The sequence below is a fragment of the Globicephala melas genome, chromosome 2 (genome assembly GCF_963455315.2).
Source record: "Globicephala melas chromosome 2, mGloMel1.2, whole genome shotgun sequence".
NCBI classification, from domain to species: Eukaryota; Metazoa; Chordata; class Mammalia; order Artiodactyla; family Delphinidae; genus Globicephala; species Globicephala melas.
The window spans coordinates 85,184,208-85,202,494 of record NC_083315.2 but is presented as its reverse complement, the minus strand read 5'-3'; the positions used below and the strand labels follow the sequence as shown (position 1 = coordinate 85,202,494).

The window sequence follows — 18,287 nt, the reverse complement described above, 5'->3', positions numbered from 1 at the left end:
ACACCTCATGTTATTTTTTGCCTGTGAACTTGCTTATACTCTTCCCTCTTCTTGACATCCTGTTTGGGTAAAGAAACCCTCTGTCTGTCCTACTTTCGCTCATCCTTTAAGTCTCAGTTTAGATTTCCCTTTTTTTCAGGGGCACCTACACTAGGCTATATCTGATCAGGTGCTACAACTGTGTTTCTATATAGTGCCCTGTGCTTTGCTACCCTTTTAACACCACCTGGCAGTGTATTTGACTACTTGACTGCCTTTCCCACTAGATTGTAATCTCTATGAGGGCAGGGACAGTGTCTGTCCCATTCACTCTTGTATCTTCAGTGCCTAGTACAGTGCCTGGAAGTCAGTAAATAATATTTGAATGAATAAATGGATGCATTTTTGGGAAAAATTTTTACTAAGGTAAATAAATGCGTAAATGGTTAAATATTTTCTGAATTCTAATACATTGTATCTCACCTGTCATTTTTTTCTCAATAGGCCAAGTTAATAGAATTTAGTCCTCTGAGGGCAACTGATGTGAAACTCCCAAGTGGAGCAGTGTTTGTGATTGCCAACAGTTGTGTGGAAATGAATAAAGCAGCAACTTCTCATTTCAATATCAGGGTGATGGAGTGTCGGCTGGCTGCAAAGGTATGAACTTGGCAAACTAGTGAAACTTGAAGTTTCACTAGGCTTTCTCCTGTTCTTTTTCTCTTTGTTCCCTATTATTTTGTCTGTTTCCCTAAAATTTAGGGCAACATTCTGACTGCAGCAATGTCCTAACTGAAGTTTTTTAATACAGAGAAATTTGATTTCAAACTCAGGAGATAAATAAACGTATAGGTGTGCCTTGCAACCTCTAGCTATTTGGAAACTATGTGAACTTCACAGTTGAGTCTTCTAGGGTGGAAATGGGGAGAAGAGGACAGCTCAACTTATATCTGTGTAGTACAGGCCATGGGTTAGGTCCACGGGTGGAGAAAGATAGTTGGGGTGAATGATGGGAGGTGACCATAACTAATCTTGTTTCTTCGACAAAAGTGACGATAGCCTCAACCCTCAGTCCTCTCACATGCACCATTGGCCATCACTGTTCCTTCTAAAAATACAGGCTTGGTGTCTACTAGGGAAATGCACACCAGAAAGGAGTCTTGGCAGTTCTCTGTTCCACAGCTTAAAAGACACTTGCTAGTCTAGCCTTAAATCTACTTAGGAAGTATTCACTGAATACCTGTTGTACACTTAGCATGAAGATATACAAAAGGATACAGGACATAAGAATAGAGAGAGTAGAGAGTAAAGGTTAGGGGGATTTGAAATAGGAAATGGTTAGTATTTGATCAGGTGGTATGTAAACAGGTACTCTAAAAAGTGGCACAGAAGTTAAATGTTATGTAAGATCTAGAATGGCACATGTTATGATTTAAAAGTTGGAGAGAACTGAGGCTGGGAGCTGGGGAGTAGAATCTTGGTCAGGAGCTCTACCATGCTTTCTCCCCGTCATCCTTCACGTAGCAGATAGAATGATGGTTTACAAATTTAAATCTGATCAGGTAGTTCCCCTGCTTACCAACACCTTTCAAATACTTTACATTTCATTGGAATAAAGTCAAAAGTCCTTCTCACTTCCTGGAGAGAACTGCAGGATCCGATATGTGCCTCATCCTCTTCCTCTCTTAGCATCCCTCAGTCCCTTTACACTCTAGCCATGATGCTCATTCTCACCGCAGGGACTTGTACATGCCCAGAATGCTCTTGCTCCAGCCCTCTATGAAGTCTCAGCCTAAGTGTCCCTCAGAAAAGCCTTCCTTTACTTCCTTACTCCCAGACTAAGGTGAGGCTCTCTTTGTATTTCATAGCACTTGCACCTCTCAGGTATGATACTTATCACAGTTGTTTGATGTCTGTCTCTTCTTTCTGACTTGATTTTACCTGAGGGCCAAGACTGTCCATCTTGTTAACTCTTATATCCCTAAGGCCTGGTATAGTGCTTAGGCTGAAGTAGGCACAGGCAACACACAACATGTGTTGAATAAATGAAAAACTATTCCCTGGGTTACCTGCCCTGTCATATTTATTTTGCTCAATTTCACAGTTTTTTACAAGTGCATAGGGTGTGCCCAGCACTGAACTAGATACCATGGAGCTGGGTAAGGTGTAGTTATCCCTTGGGCTGACCTACCACTTTGCCCCTTACTCCCATCCCCTGAAGTTGTGAAGTTGGGAATGGATGAGCCAGAAAATAAAAGTTTTTTTTTTTTCTGGAAAATTTTAGTGTTAAACATTTTTTTAAATCATGATTTAAGTGTTTTAAATATGTAATTTACTTATTCAGATAATTTCTAAAAATTCTATGAAAGAAATGTTTCAATATTAAACTCTTCTGATCAGTGCATATATGAGAAGAAGTAGTGCAGTAAACTTTTCAATGTCAAAGGCTTCAGTGAATGTTTTTCCCTCTTAGGGCAAACTTGTTCTTTCAGGAGATGGAAGAAATTAGTGTCTTATTTGTTTAAGGGCTTATTCTTGTTGACTTTTTATTTTGAGGTATATGAGTAAGTGCTGCCTTCCTGAGGAGACCTCAAACGTACACAACATTGTTTTCAGAGTTTTATCACGAAATTAGATATCATTTATGAGACTCATAGGTGAGCCAAAACAAGTATGAGATGTGTGAAATGGGTTCATATTGTAATGACGCTTTTCCAAAGATGCAAGAAGAAAATGAGAAATAAAATTGTGGTGCTGAAGCTCTGTAGTGAAAGTTGTCAGGCTGGGAGAGGGAGGTGTCTTTTGGGAGTGAACTAGAAAAAGGGCTTCTCTTTCTGGAGCAGTAGCTGAAAACCTTAATCCGCTGCAGAACTTTTTGTTCTTGAGGCTGTCTTCTGAGTTTAACTGTATAACTCCATGTGCATTTTAGAGGTACTTTGGTCAGTGAAATTGGCTTTTTACCACACACTCCTCCCACTTGATGTAGATAAAATACATTATTTTAAGTACTCTGAATTTTTCTCTCTTTTGAAATATGGAAGAAAGAAAATTGAAAGCCTTTATCAAGATGCAGAATGTTTTCTAAATCACGTTGCTGCAAATCATGAGAATCCAAGGTTATATACAAAAGGGAAATAAAGATAAAACTGCTAATATAGGCTCTGCAGATAGATCTTGATGCCAAGAATATGCTCTTGCCTAGGGAATATAGGCTGGAATTCTGCTAAGCTTATTTTAATTACAGTATGGTGCCATTCTTCCGTTTTCAGCAATGTGTGAATGAATATAATTTTTGTTTGGAAATGGTCTCATTAAATCAGGAAATAAACTCTCGTAAAAAAAGTAAAGAAGCTTGTCTTAATCTGAATAAACTTGCTGCTTTCAGACAATAAAAATGAAGTGTTAGTGGAGAAATGACAGATCAGGATTTTTGTTTTGTTTTGTTTTGTTTTTTTGCGGTATGCGGGCCTCTCACTGTTGTGGCCTCTCCCGTTGCAGAGCACAGGCTCCGGACGCGCAGGCTCAGCGGCCATGGCTCACGGGCCCATCCTCCCGGACTGGGGCACGGACTCGTGTCCCCTGCATCGGCAAGCGGACTCTCAACCACTGTGCCACCAGGGAAGCCCTGAGGATAGTTTTGAAAATGATTCTGATTAAGTAGAGCTCCACATGGAAAAATTGTAATAAATAACACTTATTTTTCCTCTCCTCCTATTTCCCCAAGGTACCTTTTTGAAAAATGAGTACCTTTTGTGTCTACTTAGCACAGGGAAGTACACTAAACCAATGAAGATGATTTTTCTTTGTTTTGCTTTAATGTTGGTAGTTTCTTCTGTTCTTAAGTCTCCTTTCTCTCCCTCTCTCTCTCTTCCTCCCTGCTCCTCTCTTTCTAACAGCTTCCCCAAACTAATTAATGCAGATTCATTAAAAGTCAGAGTCTTGCAGAGGCATTTGAACTAAAATTTAAAACATTTCAAGGCAAACACAATAGAGATTTATAATTATTATTTGCGTAAATGATTCTTTTTTTTTGAATTTTATTTTACTGTTTTCTACAGCAGGTTCTTATTAGTTATCCATTTTATACATATTAGTGTATATATGTCAATCCCAGTCTCCCAGTTCATCCCACCACCAAATGAGTCTTTTAAGTGAAGCACATTTTTATGTTCTTAAATTAACAAAGTAGCCAGAAATCTTTAATGAGCACAAAGTTTTTCATATTTTATACATATTCAGTGGCTTAAGCTTTTCCAGAATTGGGGGACTTCCCTGGTGGCACAGTGGTTAGGAATCTGCCTGCCAATGCAGGAGAGAGATTTGGAGCCCTTGTCTGGGAGGATCCCAGATGCCACGGAGCAACAAACCCCGTGCGCCACAACTACTGAGCCTGTGCTCTAGAGCCTGCGAGCCACAACTACTGAAGCACGCGCGCCTAGAGCCCGTGCTCCGCAACAAGAGAAGCCACCACAATGAGAAGTCCATGCACCACAATGAAGAGTAGCCCCCGCTCGCCACAACTAGAAAAAGCCCAGGCATAGCAACGAAGACCCAATGCAGCCAAAAATAAACAAATTAAAAAAAATTTTTTTTCCAGAATTGCCTTATGTCTATAAAAAAGAGTATCCCTTAATTATATTGAGGGATAAAATGTGTGATGCTGATAATAAGTATTATGGGAAGTCAAAAAGGGAAGGGAAATTATGCTGTTGCATTTTGCATACCCTGAGCTTCTTGTGGCAACATGTGCAGCAATGAAGGAGAGGGTTTCATGTGGTCCTTTGACGCTTCAAGGAAAATTTACAGTGTGATTTTTTACAGAGCGTGTCTGGTTAGTGGCCAGCACTCATCCAGTTCTTTTTTTTTTTTTTTAGCTCCTGCCACTTAGTGGTCAATATGGAGCTTATTCTTTGTCTGGTGAGGAGAAGTGGTATAATATTCTCAGGGCTTCTGCAGTTTTCTTGAATTTGAGTGGAGAAAAACCAAACACCCAGGAATGTAGCCAGTTTCACTCAGCCTATTGATTTAGTTGAGCTCACTCTGCCAGGATACTGGTGTGGAGTATCCCAGGACAGTGAGTCCTGGCTGCAGGGCAGAGCACACACACACTGGGGAATAGTGGAACCAGGTGTAGCAGGACCTTGAGTGCTGTGCTGAGGATCACCCAGGCTTGGTCCTGGAAGTGCAAATGTTAGCAAGGTATTCTAGAAATATTAAGCTGGCAGCAGGAACTTTTGTTTGGTTGAAGAGAAGTGGGTCTTAAAGTGTCAGGGGGGACGGGATAACAAGAGAGGGATATGAAAGAATCTCTGACAGAACCTAGTAAAGGGTCAGGTATAAGGCTCTCTGTGATTGGGTGTCTGTCTTCCTTTTGGCTTAAATGCCATTACGTTGAGGAATGACCACCCTCCCCACTTCCATTATGTTAAATGCCCTTTTATATGCTCTTGCCACATCCTATATTTTTCCATTATAGTAGTTTATCACAAATGGAGTAAGTTCTTCACTATATAATTATTAATTGATGCCTGTCTCCTCGGGTTGACTCTGAGCTCCATGCAGTCAGGAGCCATGAGTGCTTCATACCCTGCAGTGAACACGCATGGCATGCAGACATGTGCAGGTAAAGGCTAAGTGTTGAGTCGAAAAGGGCTGTAGTTTTAAGCTGAAATGATGGGTGGAAAGCACTCATAGATATGGGGAAGGTAGGATGGAAGGTGATATGAAAGTGGGAGGTGATGATACTTCCCCATGGAATTTTCTTATAAGTGGTTAGAAATTTGAGGTTGGAATGTTTCACTTGGCTTGGACAATAGTCTTTCAACTATTTTGAGATAATAGTTGAAACCAAGGACTGAGTTCAGTTTGCTGAGGGAGAGAATGTGGCAAGAGAAGAGCAGAAGGCCGGGGTTTAAATTTGGGAGATGGCTTCAATAATAATGAAAGGAGAAAACTGAGTCCTGGGTGGAAATGTAAGGACCAGAGAGGTGAGAGGGAAACCGGGAAAATTCAGGAGAATTTTGGAGAACGTGGAGAGTGGGGATGACCAGCACTGGGGAAGGTCAACATTGTGAATGTGTTCATGATGATTATGAGCGGAACATGGGCATGAAGTCACTGTGGAATGGCTCCATGAAGTTGGAGGAGGGTGAGGGGGAGATAAGCCAAAAAAAAAAAAAAAAAAGTATCCACGATAAAAACAGTTATGTATGATCCCATTTATGTCAAACTGTATGTGTGTACGTGTGTAAGAAGTATGCATAAAAAATGTATCATAGGATATCAGTTGGGAGATTGGTGGTTATCTTATTGGGATGATTACAGGTGATTTCTTTTATACTTTGTAATTTTTTTAAACTTCAAATTGTTATGTGTTTCTTCAAATTTTAAAAATAAGCGTGGGTGATTTATAGAACCCAAACCAACAACAACACAGCTGCTTTTGTTGTGTGGAAAACAGCTTGTCAGAGAAGGGATTTGAAATTTTATCCTTTGCTGAGCTGGTGAGGAGAAAGACTTGACACTTTTCCGTTGACTTGTTAATACTGCAAAATGCAATGAGAACGTCAGAGAGAGGTGGGTTCTGACAGACAGCCTCCTGAGTTCGAGTCCATATGTTAGCACTCTCCTACCACACCCTCTTAATAGAAGCCCCAGAGACCCTCTCAGACTGAAGATGTCTTCTAGCTGCAGGAGAACGCTGAGTTTGCACATGAGACAGCCTGGAAGTCTGGGGAGCTAACACCCTTGGAATCAGCCCTCAATCAATGGTGGATGAGAGTTAGCGGGTAAATATCTGAGCTTTCTTGTCTATGCGTAGGACACATCCGAGCTTTATACATACAGGTCCCAGAGGGTCCAGCAGGCCCCGCTTCACCTCTCACATCACTGCACTTCATCTTGGCTTCTCTTCCTGTCTCATTTAAGACTCCTCTATCAGCACTTCTCTGTATCTCCCTCTCCCCCTAAATTCTTGTCTCACGGCCTGCTTCTGAGAGAAACCAACCTAAGACAGGGTCCTAGCACTATTTATCTACATCTTTCCATGACTGTGGACAAAATATTCGTTGCCTGCTTTCTTGTCCACAGAGCATCAGCCAGGCTCAGGAACCTCCCAGGAATGGAATCGGAAATAAACACCTAATGTTTATAGTGGTGAAAAGAAAATGGTAGATGTTGACAAAGAATCGCTTTCTCGTATATCCCCACCCTGCTGCTGAGTGAGGAACTTGTCACAAAATGACCCATAGCCCTGACTCCTAGCCCTGCTTCACAAATGTGAAGTAGGGCCAGGCGACAGGGCTGTGAGCGGCAAATGCCCTCATGAAGTTCTGTCTTGGGCAACAGATCTTACCCACCCACTTCCCTCATCTGCAAGTCATCTTTCTGTTTCCTGGGCCAAATTTTAAAGGGCTTAAGCAGCTTTCTGATTTTACTCCTAAAATGTAGTGCACTACTCAGCGACTCATGGCTGTGCAGCTGTCATTGAGGGCTTGTGGTAGGTTTCATTCTTAATTGAAATATACACCCAATTGGCCACGTGGACCCTCCAGCTGAGAGCTAAGCGGGCGGAACAGCAAACTGGGATATTGCTAGGCTGAATGTTAGTGCCTCTGTTTGTGGAACAAAAGTGCATTGGGAGGCTGCCTTTGAAAACAGCTTTGTAGGCAGCAGGCAACCCTCGAAGACTTTCTCCCCACACAGTCCTGGGCCAGTTTCCTGGGATCAAGTGCCTGAGGCAAAGTGACTTGTTCACGTGAGGTCAGGGTTGGGAACTTGGAGATGGTGTTTACTGCAAGGTTCTTAGGAAGAGCCCATTCTCATCACTTGGGGGTCGTTCTTTGATTTTTTTTTCCCATTTCCTTCTTATTTTAGAAGGAACCCATCTATCAAAGTGTTTTAAATCACTGGAATGTTCACTTCTAACACAAAACTTAGTTTGTATTTAGAAACCATTTCTAAAACTTGAGTGGTGATTTGAGCTAAAATGAGTAGTGTGACATGGATATCAAGCATAGCCCATTGAGAATGTGGCCTTGGGGAAGCAAGAAAGAGGTACGGGTTAAATTTCCAACTCTGTTCTTACTAGGTAGGTGACTTCGGGCAAGTCACTCTCATCTCTTAAATAGGGTAATAATACCTATCTCACAGAGCTGTCAAGGCTGAAAAGAAATAAAAAGCACGTTTAAATCACACAGCGCTATACAAGTGTGAATTATTTCTGTTAACTTCATTGTTTACCTCAGTTGGATTTGGATCTGTGTTTCGAGGAAGTGTAATTCTAGGAGATCATCCACTTCAGCTCTTTTTCTGTATAAAATAAATATATTGTATGTTTTTCTTTTGTTTTGTGTATGTCTATAAGTTTTCTGGAATTATTTTTGGAATACACTGGCATAGAGACCATGAATGAATGAGTTGAATGAATGAATGAGTTAGTCTATGGAGGTGTCAATCTAGCACTGCTAATAAACATTAAATGTGCTAAGCAAACAAGGTCAGAAGAAAGGTCTTAGCTTGTAGCCTTGCTTTAAAAATGGCACCATGGGGCTTCCCTGGTGGCGCAGTGGTTGAGAGTCCGCCTGCCGATGCAGGGGACACCGGTTCGTGCCCCGGTCCAGGAAGATCCCACATGCCCCGGAGCGGCTGGGTCCGTGAGCCATGGCCACTGAGCCTGCGCGTCCGGAGCCTGTGCTCCGCAGCGGGAGAGGCCACAACAGTGAGAGGCCCACGTACCGCAAAAAAAAAAAAAATGGCACCATGTTCTGTGAAATAACTGGACAGAAAAATGTAATTCTATTGTCTTTTTCACCAGTTGTGCCTTAAAATCATTAACTCCTTTCAAATGTATGAGCCAGAGTTTTAAAAAGAGGATTAATGAATATAAGAACTACTGTTATTAACATTCTTCAGAAGTGAGAGGCCCTAACCAAGTACAATGGTCTTTTGGTAAATCTGCTTCCTGTGAAAAAGAAAGAAAATCAAATCATCAGCATAATAGAAGAGTAAATCAGATGCACATTTCCCCTTCTTTTGTTTGCTTCTTTTTGCCATCTGTGCTGTCTGCACCTGCGGTCCTCACACCTGGGGAATGAATTTTGTAGACCTCAGGGTGAGAGATACCTTCACCGTTTTGATTGTTACCTGCTCCGAAGGGTAGTTTGGGAAAAATGAGGGACACACATTCTGGAGTGAGGTTCCCATGAGTGGACCAGGTTACAAAGGTTTGGTTTATATCTCACCCTCTGCAGTAGATTGAGGAGGTGCCTCAGGATGCAACTGGAAGCCAAACTCTTTTCTTGAGGGTGGAGAAACATACAGCTCTACTACCACCAATGACCTAATGCAGTGGTGTTTCGTAAGGTCACCAATGAGGTTTTCATTTAAAATCTGGGACTTGACTCCAAACACCCAGATACTTAAATTCATTAGCCATTTCAAAGAGGCATGTTGTAAACAGGAAGTGCTCAAATGAAATCGGGCATGCAGTGCCCACCTCAGGACCCAGATCATGTGAGATTTGAATAGTTTTCTGTAGACTTTATAGAGAGTGGTGTATTGGGGATGAACTGAATAGGGACAAAAGGACAAAATTATGCAAAGAAATAGCCCTGAGGGAAAGTGGTGATAGGCAAAAAAATCAGTGGAGGATTAGTTTTTTTAGGAAAAATACTCAACTAGCCTGTGAGTGTCACACAAGCATGTTTAATTTCAAACATCTGAACCGAGCGTGCATTTTCAAGCAATGGTGGGAATTGTGGATAGGTTGAATGGAAACAAAAAAGCTTAAAGTTGAATCTGGCTCATTAAAATAGTGCATATCAATATCTGAAATGAAAACTGACCATTCTCTTGGTTTGAACTTGCAGCTGCTGGCTAAGCACAAATGCTTGCCATGGGAGGAAGTGTTGCGGCTGGAGGAGGTGCAGGCCAAGCTGGGGGTCAGTCTGGAAGAAATGTTGTTGATCACAGAAGATACCCTTCACTCTGAACCCTATAGCCCCGAGGAGATCTGCAGGTGTCTGGGAATTAGCCTGCAGGAACTCAAGACCCAAATCCTGAGTCCAAACACTCAAGACGGTGAGTCTGCTGGAGAAAATAAGGGCATGGGTTGTTTCCCCACTCACAGATGGAAAGTTTCCAATGTCCCTATGGATTATACTGATTTTGAAGCATGCTTGAAGGAATTTGGAGAACATATGTGTTTCGGCAAACTTAATTATCTAGATTCTTGGCTTCATTAAATTCATTCATTCATTATTAACAAACATTTCCTGGTCTGCTATATGCCAGATTTTCTGGCGAGGCAAAGGTGAATAACACATACTTCCTGCCCTCAAGAAGTTCGTAATTCACCATTGTAATTCTCCCTCTCTGGCCTATGGCAACCACAGAATTACAGTGGGTAGGGTAAATTCACTGGCAGCGTCATGCACTTTTCCAAATGTGAGCCCAACTCAGTTTAGGGGTCAAAAACCAAAGTGATGATCTAATAATATTTTAAATGTACATTTATAGTTTATTTTGCTGTTAAAAATTTTTTTTTCTGTTGGGAAGCATCTTGTAGCACCTAGGATAAGTTATGTTACCTTCTTCGGTGAATTTCAACAACAAAGTATTTCTCACTAGAATTAAATCGGGATATTATACTAACAACCTCTCTGGTCTGAGTGTCCATGAGCAGCATATATGATCCTTGTCATGCAGTTGGTATACTTTGTTTCTAGTTCTGTGATTGCCTGTTTTGAAGATAATGGATAATAGGACATGTACTTCATAGTGTTATGGAACGAATCGAGTCCCGCTGCTCTCTGCTTACAAAATCAATTATGTGCTCACAAATGCTGGTAGAAAGGAAAGGTGCCTTTAATCAGAATGCCGGCAATCTGGGGAAATGGTGGACTCAGCATCCCTCAAAAACCATCTCCGGGCTTCCCTGGTGGCGCAGTGGTTGAGAGTCCGCCTGCCGATGCAGGGGACACGGGTTCGTGCCCTGGTCCGGGAAGATCCCACGTGCCGCGGAGCGGCTGGGCCCGTGAGCCATGGCCGCTGAGCCTGCGCTTCCGGAGCCTGTGATCCGCAACGGGGGGAGGCCACAGCAGTGAGAGGCCCGCGTACCGCAAAACAAACAAACAAACAAGCAAACAAACAAAAAACATCTCCGAAGATTTTGCTAGGCCATGAAATCTTTTAAAGGGAAACAGAAAAGTAATCCCAGTTAATCACTGAGATGGGGGTCAGAGTTGTTGCCATCCCTCACCGCGTGCAGGCTTGTGTGCAGGCTTGTTGACCCCTCCTGATCTTCCTCTAGATGTTATCTTGTTCACACAGTTTGATCAGGAGATTACTGAAGGGGAAGCTAGGGAAGAGATCTGGTCATCTGCTAATTACTTATTCTTCATTTCTACTTTGATCGATGGAAAGAACCAACAAGTTAGGCAGGGTTTTGTGTGATTAAAAGATTTGAAAGGTGTGCTTGGGCCTGAGATGAGTAGAGCATGGGCCTGCCTGGTTTAAGAGTTAGTTACAATATAACTTTGCTAAAGTGACAAGAACAGGGGCTTCCTGCTGAGGGTGGTTTCCTGCAAAGAGCTGCTTACATATCCCCACTTATCAGAACATCATTCCATTTCTATGGGATTAGGGGTGAAGGTCTATCTTCTGTACCTTTTTCATTCTGACATAGGGTGCTGTATTCTCAGAGTGGAAGGTGTCATCATGGGTCTATAGCATCTCGTTGCTGACAATTTTAGTTGTCCGCTTACATATATAGGCAGAGCAAACCACAATTATTTTGATGCCCACAAAGATATATATTATTATGAGCAATAATGTTAATCCCGTTCTCTTGAGGCCAGTTCTTGGAATTGTGCTAGCGATAGACTCAGTACTGCTCAAGTTGGAGTAGCTTATGTCATGGCTACAGCTGGCCACCATGCAGTTAGCTGTTTTCTCTGGTGACAGTTGTAGTACCTGTGAAACAACTCAGGAATGTACATCAGACACTGAGTCTCTGACTCTATTGTCCTAGTCATTAACTTCTTGGTTTTGTAATGGGGGGGAGGAGGGTACTGCAGGGTTCTGCTCAGTTCCAATAGGATGTCAAAATATTGTGAAATATAAAGCAAATGGTTCTTTTTTTTTCAAATTAATGTTTTTTATTGGAGTATACTTGATTTACAATGTTGTGTTAGTTTCTGCCATACAGCAAAGCGAATCAGCCATACATATACATATGTCCACTCTCTTCTAGACTCCATTCCCATATAGGTCATTAGAGCACTGAATAGAGTTCCCTGGGCTATACAGTAGCTTCTCATTAGTTATCTTTTATATGTAATAGTGTGTATATGTCAATTCAAATGGTTCTTTTGTAGGGTGGGGTTTATGTCACTGAAGTGAAGTGAAAAAAAAAAAGAAATTTACAATTCAATAAGCTCCTCTTTTTCTCATCCTTTTTTTTCATACCTACTTTTCTCATTATTATACTACTTACATAAAAAGATCTAGGTTAGAGCAGTGCTCATGACTGCTGTGGAACAACATTCTGGAACACCAAGAAGTCTTCACTGCTTAGGGTTGAAACTTGTGGCCCACTTAAGTGTGGAAGTTTTTTCTGTTTGCCTACTGTTTCCGGTAATATTGTATTTATACTGATAACATGAGAAACCTCAGATGGAGGCCAGGTAAGGGTTGGAGGTACAGGCTAGAACCTTGGAGTAGCTTCTCTTCTTAGAAGTAAAGGTTATCTATTTGTGAGACTTCATTGCTGGGGGCAAGGACATCTGGCTAAGATCCAACAGTCTCTTGAGGTGGAGTTCAGGGGTGGGAGCTTAGCACAAAGATCAGGGCCCCATGTCCATCCCATTGACTTCAGTTCTGAAACTGGTTTTTGAGTGCCTACAGTGGATTTGCCTGCCGAGTAAAGGCTTAAAGGCTGCAACTGCTGAGGGCTTTAGGATAAGATAAGGGAAAAAGTTTTCCTTGAGGGCAGGGAGAAGGTTTTGGTTTCCAACATCATTAGATCCAATTTAATTTGATGAACATTTATTGAATTTCTAGATGAACAAACTGGCTTACAGTCCTAATCAGACTTACCACCTGTTTTTGTAGAATAGCCTCTTGCTGGAACACAGCCATACATGGGCTGTGGCTACTTTTGCACTGCAAAAGCAGAGTTGAGTAGTTGTGACAGAGTCTAAATAGCTCACAAAATCTAAAATATTTGCCATCTGGTCCTTGGCAGAGAAAGTTTGCTGACACCATTCCAGAAAGGCAATAGACCAAAGGATAGCCATACCACCTGGATTAAGATCTCCGGCTCCTTTACTTACTACACTTGGGACTAGATTTGCAAATTCTTAACCTTTCTGTTATCTTAGTTTTACCACGAAATAGGCATAATAGGAAGAAGTACTTAAAGAAGTAGTCAGTGTAATGTGCTAGAAACAATGCTTGGTAACATAGGTGCTTTTAAATGTCAGCTACTTCTGTTATTTCTCTTCCCTCTCCTTCCCCTCCTCTAGGCCTTGAGGCTGAGCATTGGGAACACGGAGGTAAACACAACAGGGTTTGATACTCAGGGAGTTTACGAAATAGTAGTGGAAACAGATAAAGAAAAAAAACTGATCCAGCATAAAGTAATGAGTGCAGTGAGGGAGGTGTTCTTGGGTCTAGAGAGATCAGAAAAGAAAGAAGTCAGAGCCAGTTTTACTAAGGAGACAGCAACCAGACAAAAGTTGAATAAATAGAAATTTCCTAGGTAGACAGGCAGTCGGAAAGACTCCCGAGCAGACAAAACAGCAGGTATAGAGGCAGGGAGGAGTAAGAGAGGATGTCCAGAGACCTACAGATAGTTGAGTGTTCTTGAAAACAATGTACATAGTGGTGAGTGGTATATCAGGTTGAGTTTGTAGATAGGCCCAGATCACCAACACCTTGTTAAATACTGTGTGTAAGTGTTTTAATGAAATGTTTATTGAGTGACGAAGTTGGGTAGGTCTTTGGATAGGGAGAGCTTCCAGGGGAATAGTCTTTATTTTTTGACTTAAGACATCATCCAGTTTCTTTAATTCAGCAAATATATGTGTTAACTTCACTGGGCTGGGTATTATGCTGGATGCTGGGATACAGATAAGCAGGACATGATCTCTACCTTATAGTGTCCTAGTGTCTAACTGGGGAGAGTGCCACAGAACAGTCACAGTAAAAAATACCCACTGTTAATAAGAGTATTTATCAGGAGTCCTGAGAGTATGGAGGAGAGAGTGCCTAAATACCTAGAGAATGTGCCTTGAATTTAAGCTGGATCTGAAAAGAAAGTTATGGCCTTCCCAGGCTGAGAGAGGTGACCGGCCATTCCAGGCAAAGAGTAGAGCCTGGAAGACAGAAACATGAGGTGTGGGGTATTTGAAAACATGTGTCAAGAGGCATTGTGTGCAGTATGAGTTGGATGCCAAAAATACTGGCTAAAGGGATGCCAGTTCTACTCTCCATTGCAGAAATGCCTGAAATGGGGAATTGTTGGTGGATATCTCAATGAGTAGATTCTTAAGACTATAAAGGAGAGTTCAGTTGGAATTGATGATTGCCTGTGTCTAGAAAGGAAGGGAAGGAGGGAGGAGAGAAACGGAAGAAGGAAAGGAATAGAAGATAAGGAAAGCTGACGTATGGATGCTGGGAAAGTTAGGGAATGTAGTATGGGAAATGATTTTGGAGGCAAAATGATGAGTTTCTGGTGATATGGTAAGGCATCTAAATACAGATACAGAGCAAATAAAGACCCAAACTATATAATTAGATTTTGGAATTTTTGGTTAAGAGGCAAAGAAACCTTAATAGATATTGAGAATATTCACTGTGAAATGATCTTCTTAAAGCAGTCTTTTCACGGTGTTACTTTTTAGTTCAGAAACCTTTAGAGGCCCATCATTACCTCATTGCCTAAACTCTTTAATGTGGATATTAAATTTCTCCTCAATTTGGCCTTAACTCTGTTCTGTCCTGTCTCCTGTTTGAGCCCATACGTGCCCATTTGGACAGTGTTGTCCTGGCTTAACCATTCCACTCACTAATTGCCTCTTGGTCTTCCTTCTGGACCTTTAATCCTAAACATCACTGCCCTTTCCTCTTTTCTGAAACAGTTCCTACCTATCGTATAAACTCAGTATAATTCTTATCTGTATCCTTCTCTGTCTGAAACCTGTTCTTTCTCTGTATCCCTGTTCCTTTTTCTCTGCATCTGCCTGTCTCCCCCACCCTCCACCCCTCTTTTGAATAAGCATTTCTGGGAATAAGTTAATTTCTCCGAAAACCTTGGAAAACACAAAGGATAATTTGCTAATCATAGGATATGCATTGCTATTTATGTATATATTTAAGTTTTGTCCCGCTAAAGAATAATGATTTCATTGTTTTTGTAAGAATGATGAATACTTAATCTTACCTCTTTATCTAAAATAACTTTCCTACTGGCCCACTTACATGACTTTCTATAATTTACTTAGGTTTATTGAGTGCAAACAAAACCTATGTTGATAGAATGAATCCATTTTGTAATTCTACCATCCTCAAAGGATTCCCCCTTTTGGTTTCATAATAAGTTTAAAAAAAACTATGAACATAAATCAGTCTGTGGGATTCTGGAGTCTCCTAGATTAATGTCACTTGATTTACTCTCTGAATCCAGCCATCTAACCTCAGCCAAATTTCCTGCTGAATTCTCTTGGCACACAGCTTTAACTTCAGAAATCAAAATCCATTTATATCTTTGCCTTGTTCCTTCTGAGTTTGTGCTTTGGTTGGCCTAAGACCTTAACTGAATGCTTCTATTACCCCTTTAGAAAATATGATTCTTATTGAATGTGGCGCTGTCCTAAGACTGTAGGAGTGGAGGCACAGATGACGTGTGCCCCCAGCAGGGGACTCTGGAGAGTGCCACCACCCCTTTATTCCAGATGCCTACACTTTAACATGCTTAGTTTTGACTTGGACTGATTTTCCCATCATGGAAATCCACGCCTTTCTCAAAGGGATATGAAATCCAATGTTCTCTTTCTGCCAAAATTCCTTTGTTTCTTTACCTGGATATGAGTGTGAGTTGGGAGATGCTGACCTTGAGTTGAGAGTACAAGGAGAGATGTTTACAGTCAAACTGTGGCTTGCAGCCTCTGCTAAACTAGCCAGCGTTCCAAAGGCCCATGTTATTTTCTTTTTCCAAATTTCCAATAATTAGATTTAGAAATCCTTAGAGACGGTTAAAGTTACACATACACACACAAAGCAAAATTCTCAAATCCTTTAGACATTGTTTAGAATGGCTATAATCCATCACTAAGGACTGGTAGGGAAAAATTTAAGGATTACTGGTTAGGAAAAAATTTAAGGATTATTTGTCAGGCCTTGCTCACAGATAGGAATCATCTAAGAGTGTGGCATAATGTTTGGGTTTCTAGAAGCTCGGGGCCAGGCTGATTTGGGAAGGGTGTTTCCTAAGGTGTGACCCCAGAGGAAAAGGTGAAACTGTGGTCAGAGCCAGGAGAGATGGGCACACGTATCTACCATGGGAGCAAAGTCAAGGACACACACTGGAGGTTAAACAGAGGAGTCCATGAGGGAGTAAATGGAAACTGAGGTAGAGACTGGGTCAGGTGGTGTGGGTGCTGGTTTAAGAAAGGGAGAATTTACTGGGAGCATTCCTTTCGGGACTGCTCAGCCTGTGCTCCGGGTTGGGTGGCCCTGCTGCTCAGATGCACTCTGTTGGGATGGACACGAATCTCCTTGCTTGGATTACCAACTTTGCCTGTGACCATGTGCTGACAGAGTGCTGTCCAGTTGCTGACTAATTTGTTTGGATCCTGTGATTTCCAAAGTCACGAGCGATAATCATGGCTTTTGAGCAAGTATAAGGCACTGGCATAGACTGCTCTTTAGGAAGACATACAGAGTAAAAAAAAAAAAAAACCCAAAAAACTTATTTATTTAGTTTATGGTTTATACATTACTCTTTACCTGCATTATCTGATTTGAATCTCATAATAACCCTGGGGCACATGGTTATCCTCATTTCACAGATGAGGAAACTGAGGTCAGAGAGTTACATGTAGTTACAAAACTAGAGAGGTAGTAAGTGCTGGAGCCAGATCCCAAATCCCAGGCTTTTGATTTAATCCAACACTCTTGCTGCCAGCACTTTTTATCTCAGTGTATTAATCAGCTGGCTTTAGCAATCCTGTACTAAGTAAGGAAGGGAATATAAAGTTTTGATTTTTCTTGGCTATGGTTTTCTCTTGAAACTAAAGAGAAGTGATGAAGATAGGTTACCTTGTGGTTAAAGAGTTTCCTTTTGGCTATTTCCCATTCTGGTGCCTTTGCCTTAGAAGATGTAAAGCCGTGTGGCATCCAGTAGCTTGCTTCATCTAAGGAGCAAGCTCAACTTGGCCAGAATGTGCATGAGCTCTTCTGTTACAGAAGAGCCATGAGAAGTGCTGTGGAATTTTCTCGTTTGATAAAAGTGTAGTCCTCATGGATTATCTCAGTTAACTCTAAGAAGAGTAGTTTATTTTTTATCTAATGGAGAAGTATAAAGGTACTTGGAGTCGGTCAGTAATTTCAATTTCCAGTTGTGTTCTCAATATCAAGGAAATTGATTTAAAAATAGCTCGTAAGATATCAGGTACTAAATTCTATGATTTCAACACATTCAGTTGTTGTTCTTATAAGAAGTTTGAAGAAAAGTTTTCTGTAAAGAGCCTAGAAGAAACTCCAAAGGACCTTTCTAGAGTTTACAGATATTGGTTGAGCAGAAATCCTTAAAATCTGTGTGATGGACTCCTAATAAGGCCAAATAAAAATGAGTCCTTTAGTTTTGTCTTTTGTTTTCATTTTTGCAAGGTAATAGATTCTTATGAAACAAAGTATAAAAGAATAAGTCAAATAACTATTTCTGTTATGCACAAAAGATATGCTTTAGTTGTTTTGGAAGTCAAGTATGGGGAAAATTTGCTTTCACTTAGGTCTTTTTCCTTTCCTCCTCTGCCTAGTCTCTCCTTTCTGCGCCTCAGCTCCTGTTGACTTCTCAGCTGTCTGGCCACAGAGGGCAGGACCATGCCAGGAGTAAAGCTTCTTTAATTTCTAGGAAGAAATGGGCTGAACTGTTACCCCAAATTACTTGGGGATGAGACTTCCTTCCTGGGTTTTCCTCTTCCTCTTTCAGATGTGTGCATTACATACCCCTATTCACTGGTTCACCTTGCCTCTTCAGATATTTAAGGAACTGAAAATGCAGTGCAAACATACTCTATTAAATCTGA

General features: G+C 41.3%; 1 protein-coding gene across 3 annotated transcripts in view; it reads left to right on the top strand.

The window, feature by feature from the left end:
* The window catches only part of GALK2 (galactokinase 2), a 129,214-nt gene that overhangs the window by 73,939 nt on the left and 36,988 nt on the right, over positions 1 to 18,287 (top strand). For all 3 annotated transcript variants that reach the window (XM_070044921.1, XM_060294277.2, XM_060294278.2), the window contains 2 exons: positions 484 to 636; positions 9,846 to 10,056. In XM_070044921.1, coding sequence (XP_069901022.1) covers positions 484 to 636; positions 9,846 to 10,056 — 364 coding nt within the window. The remainder of the gene's footprint in view (positions 1 to 483; positions 637 to 9,845; positions 10,057 to 18,287) is intronic.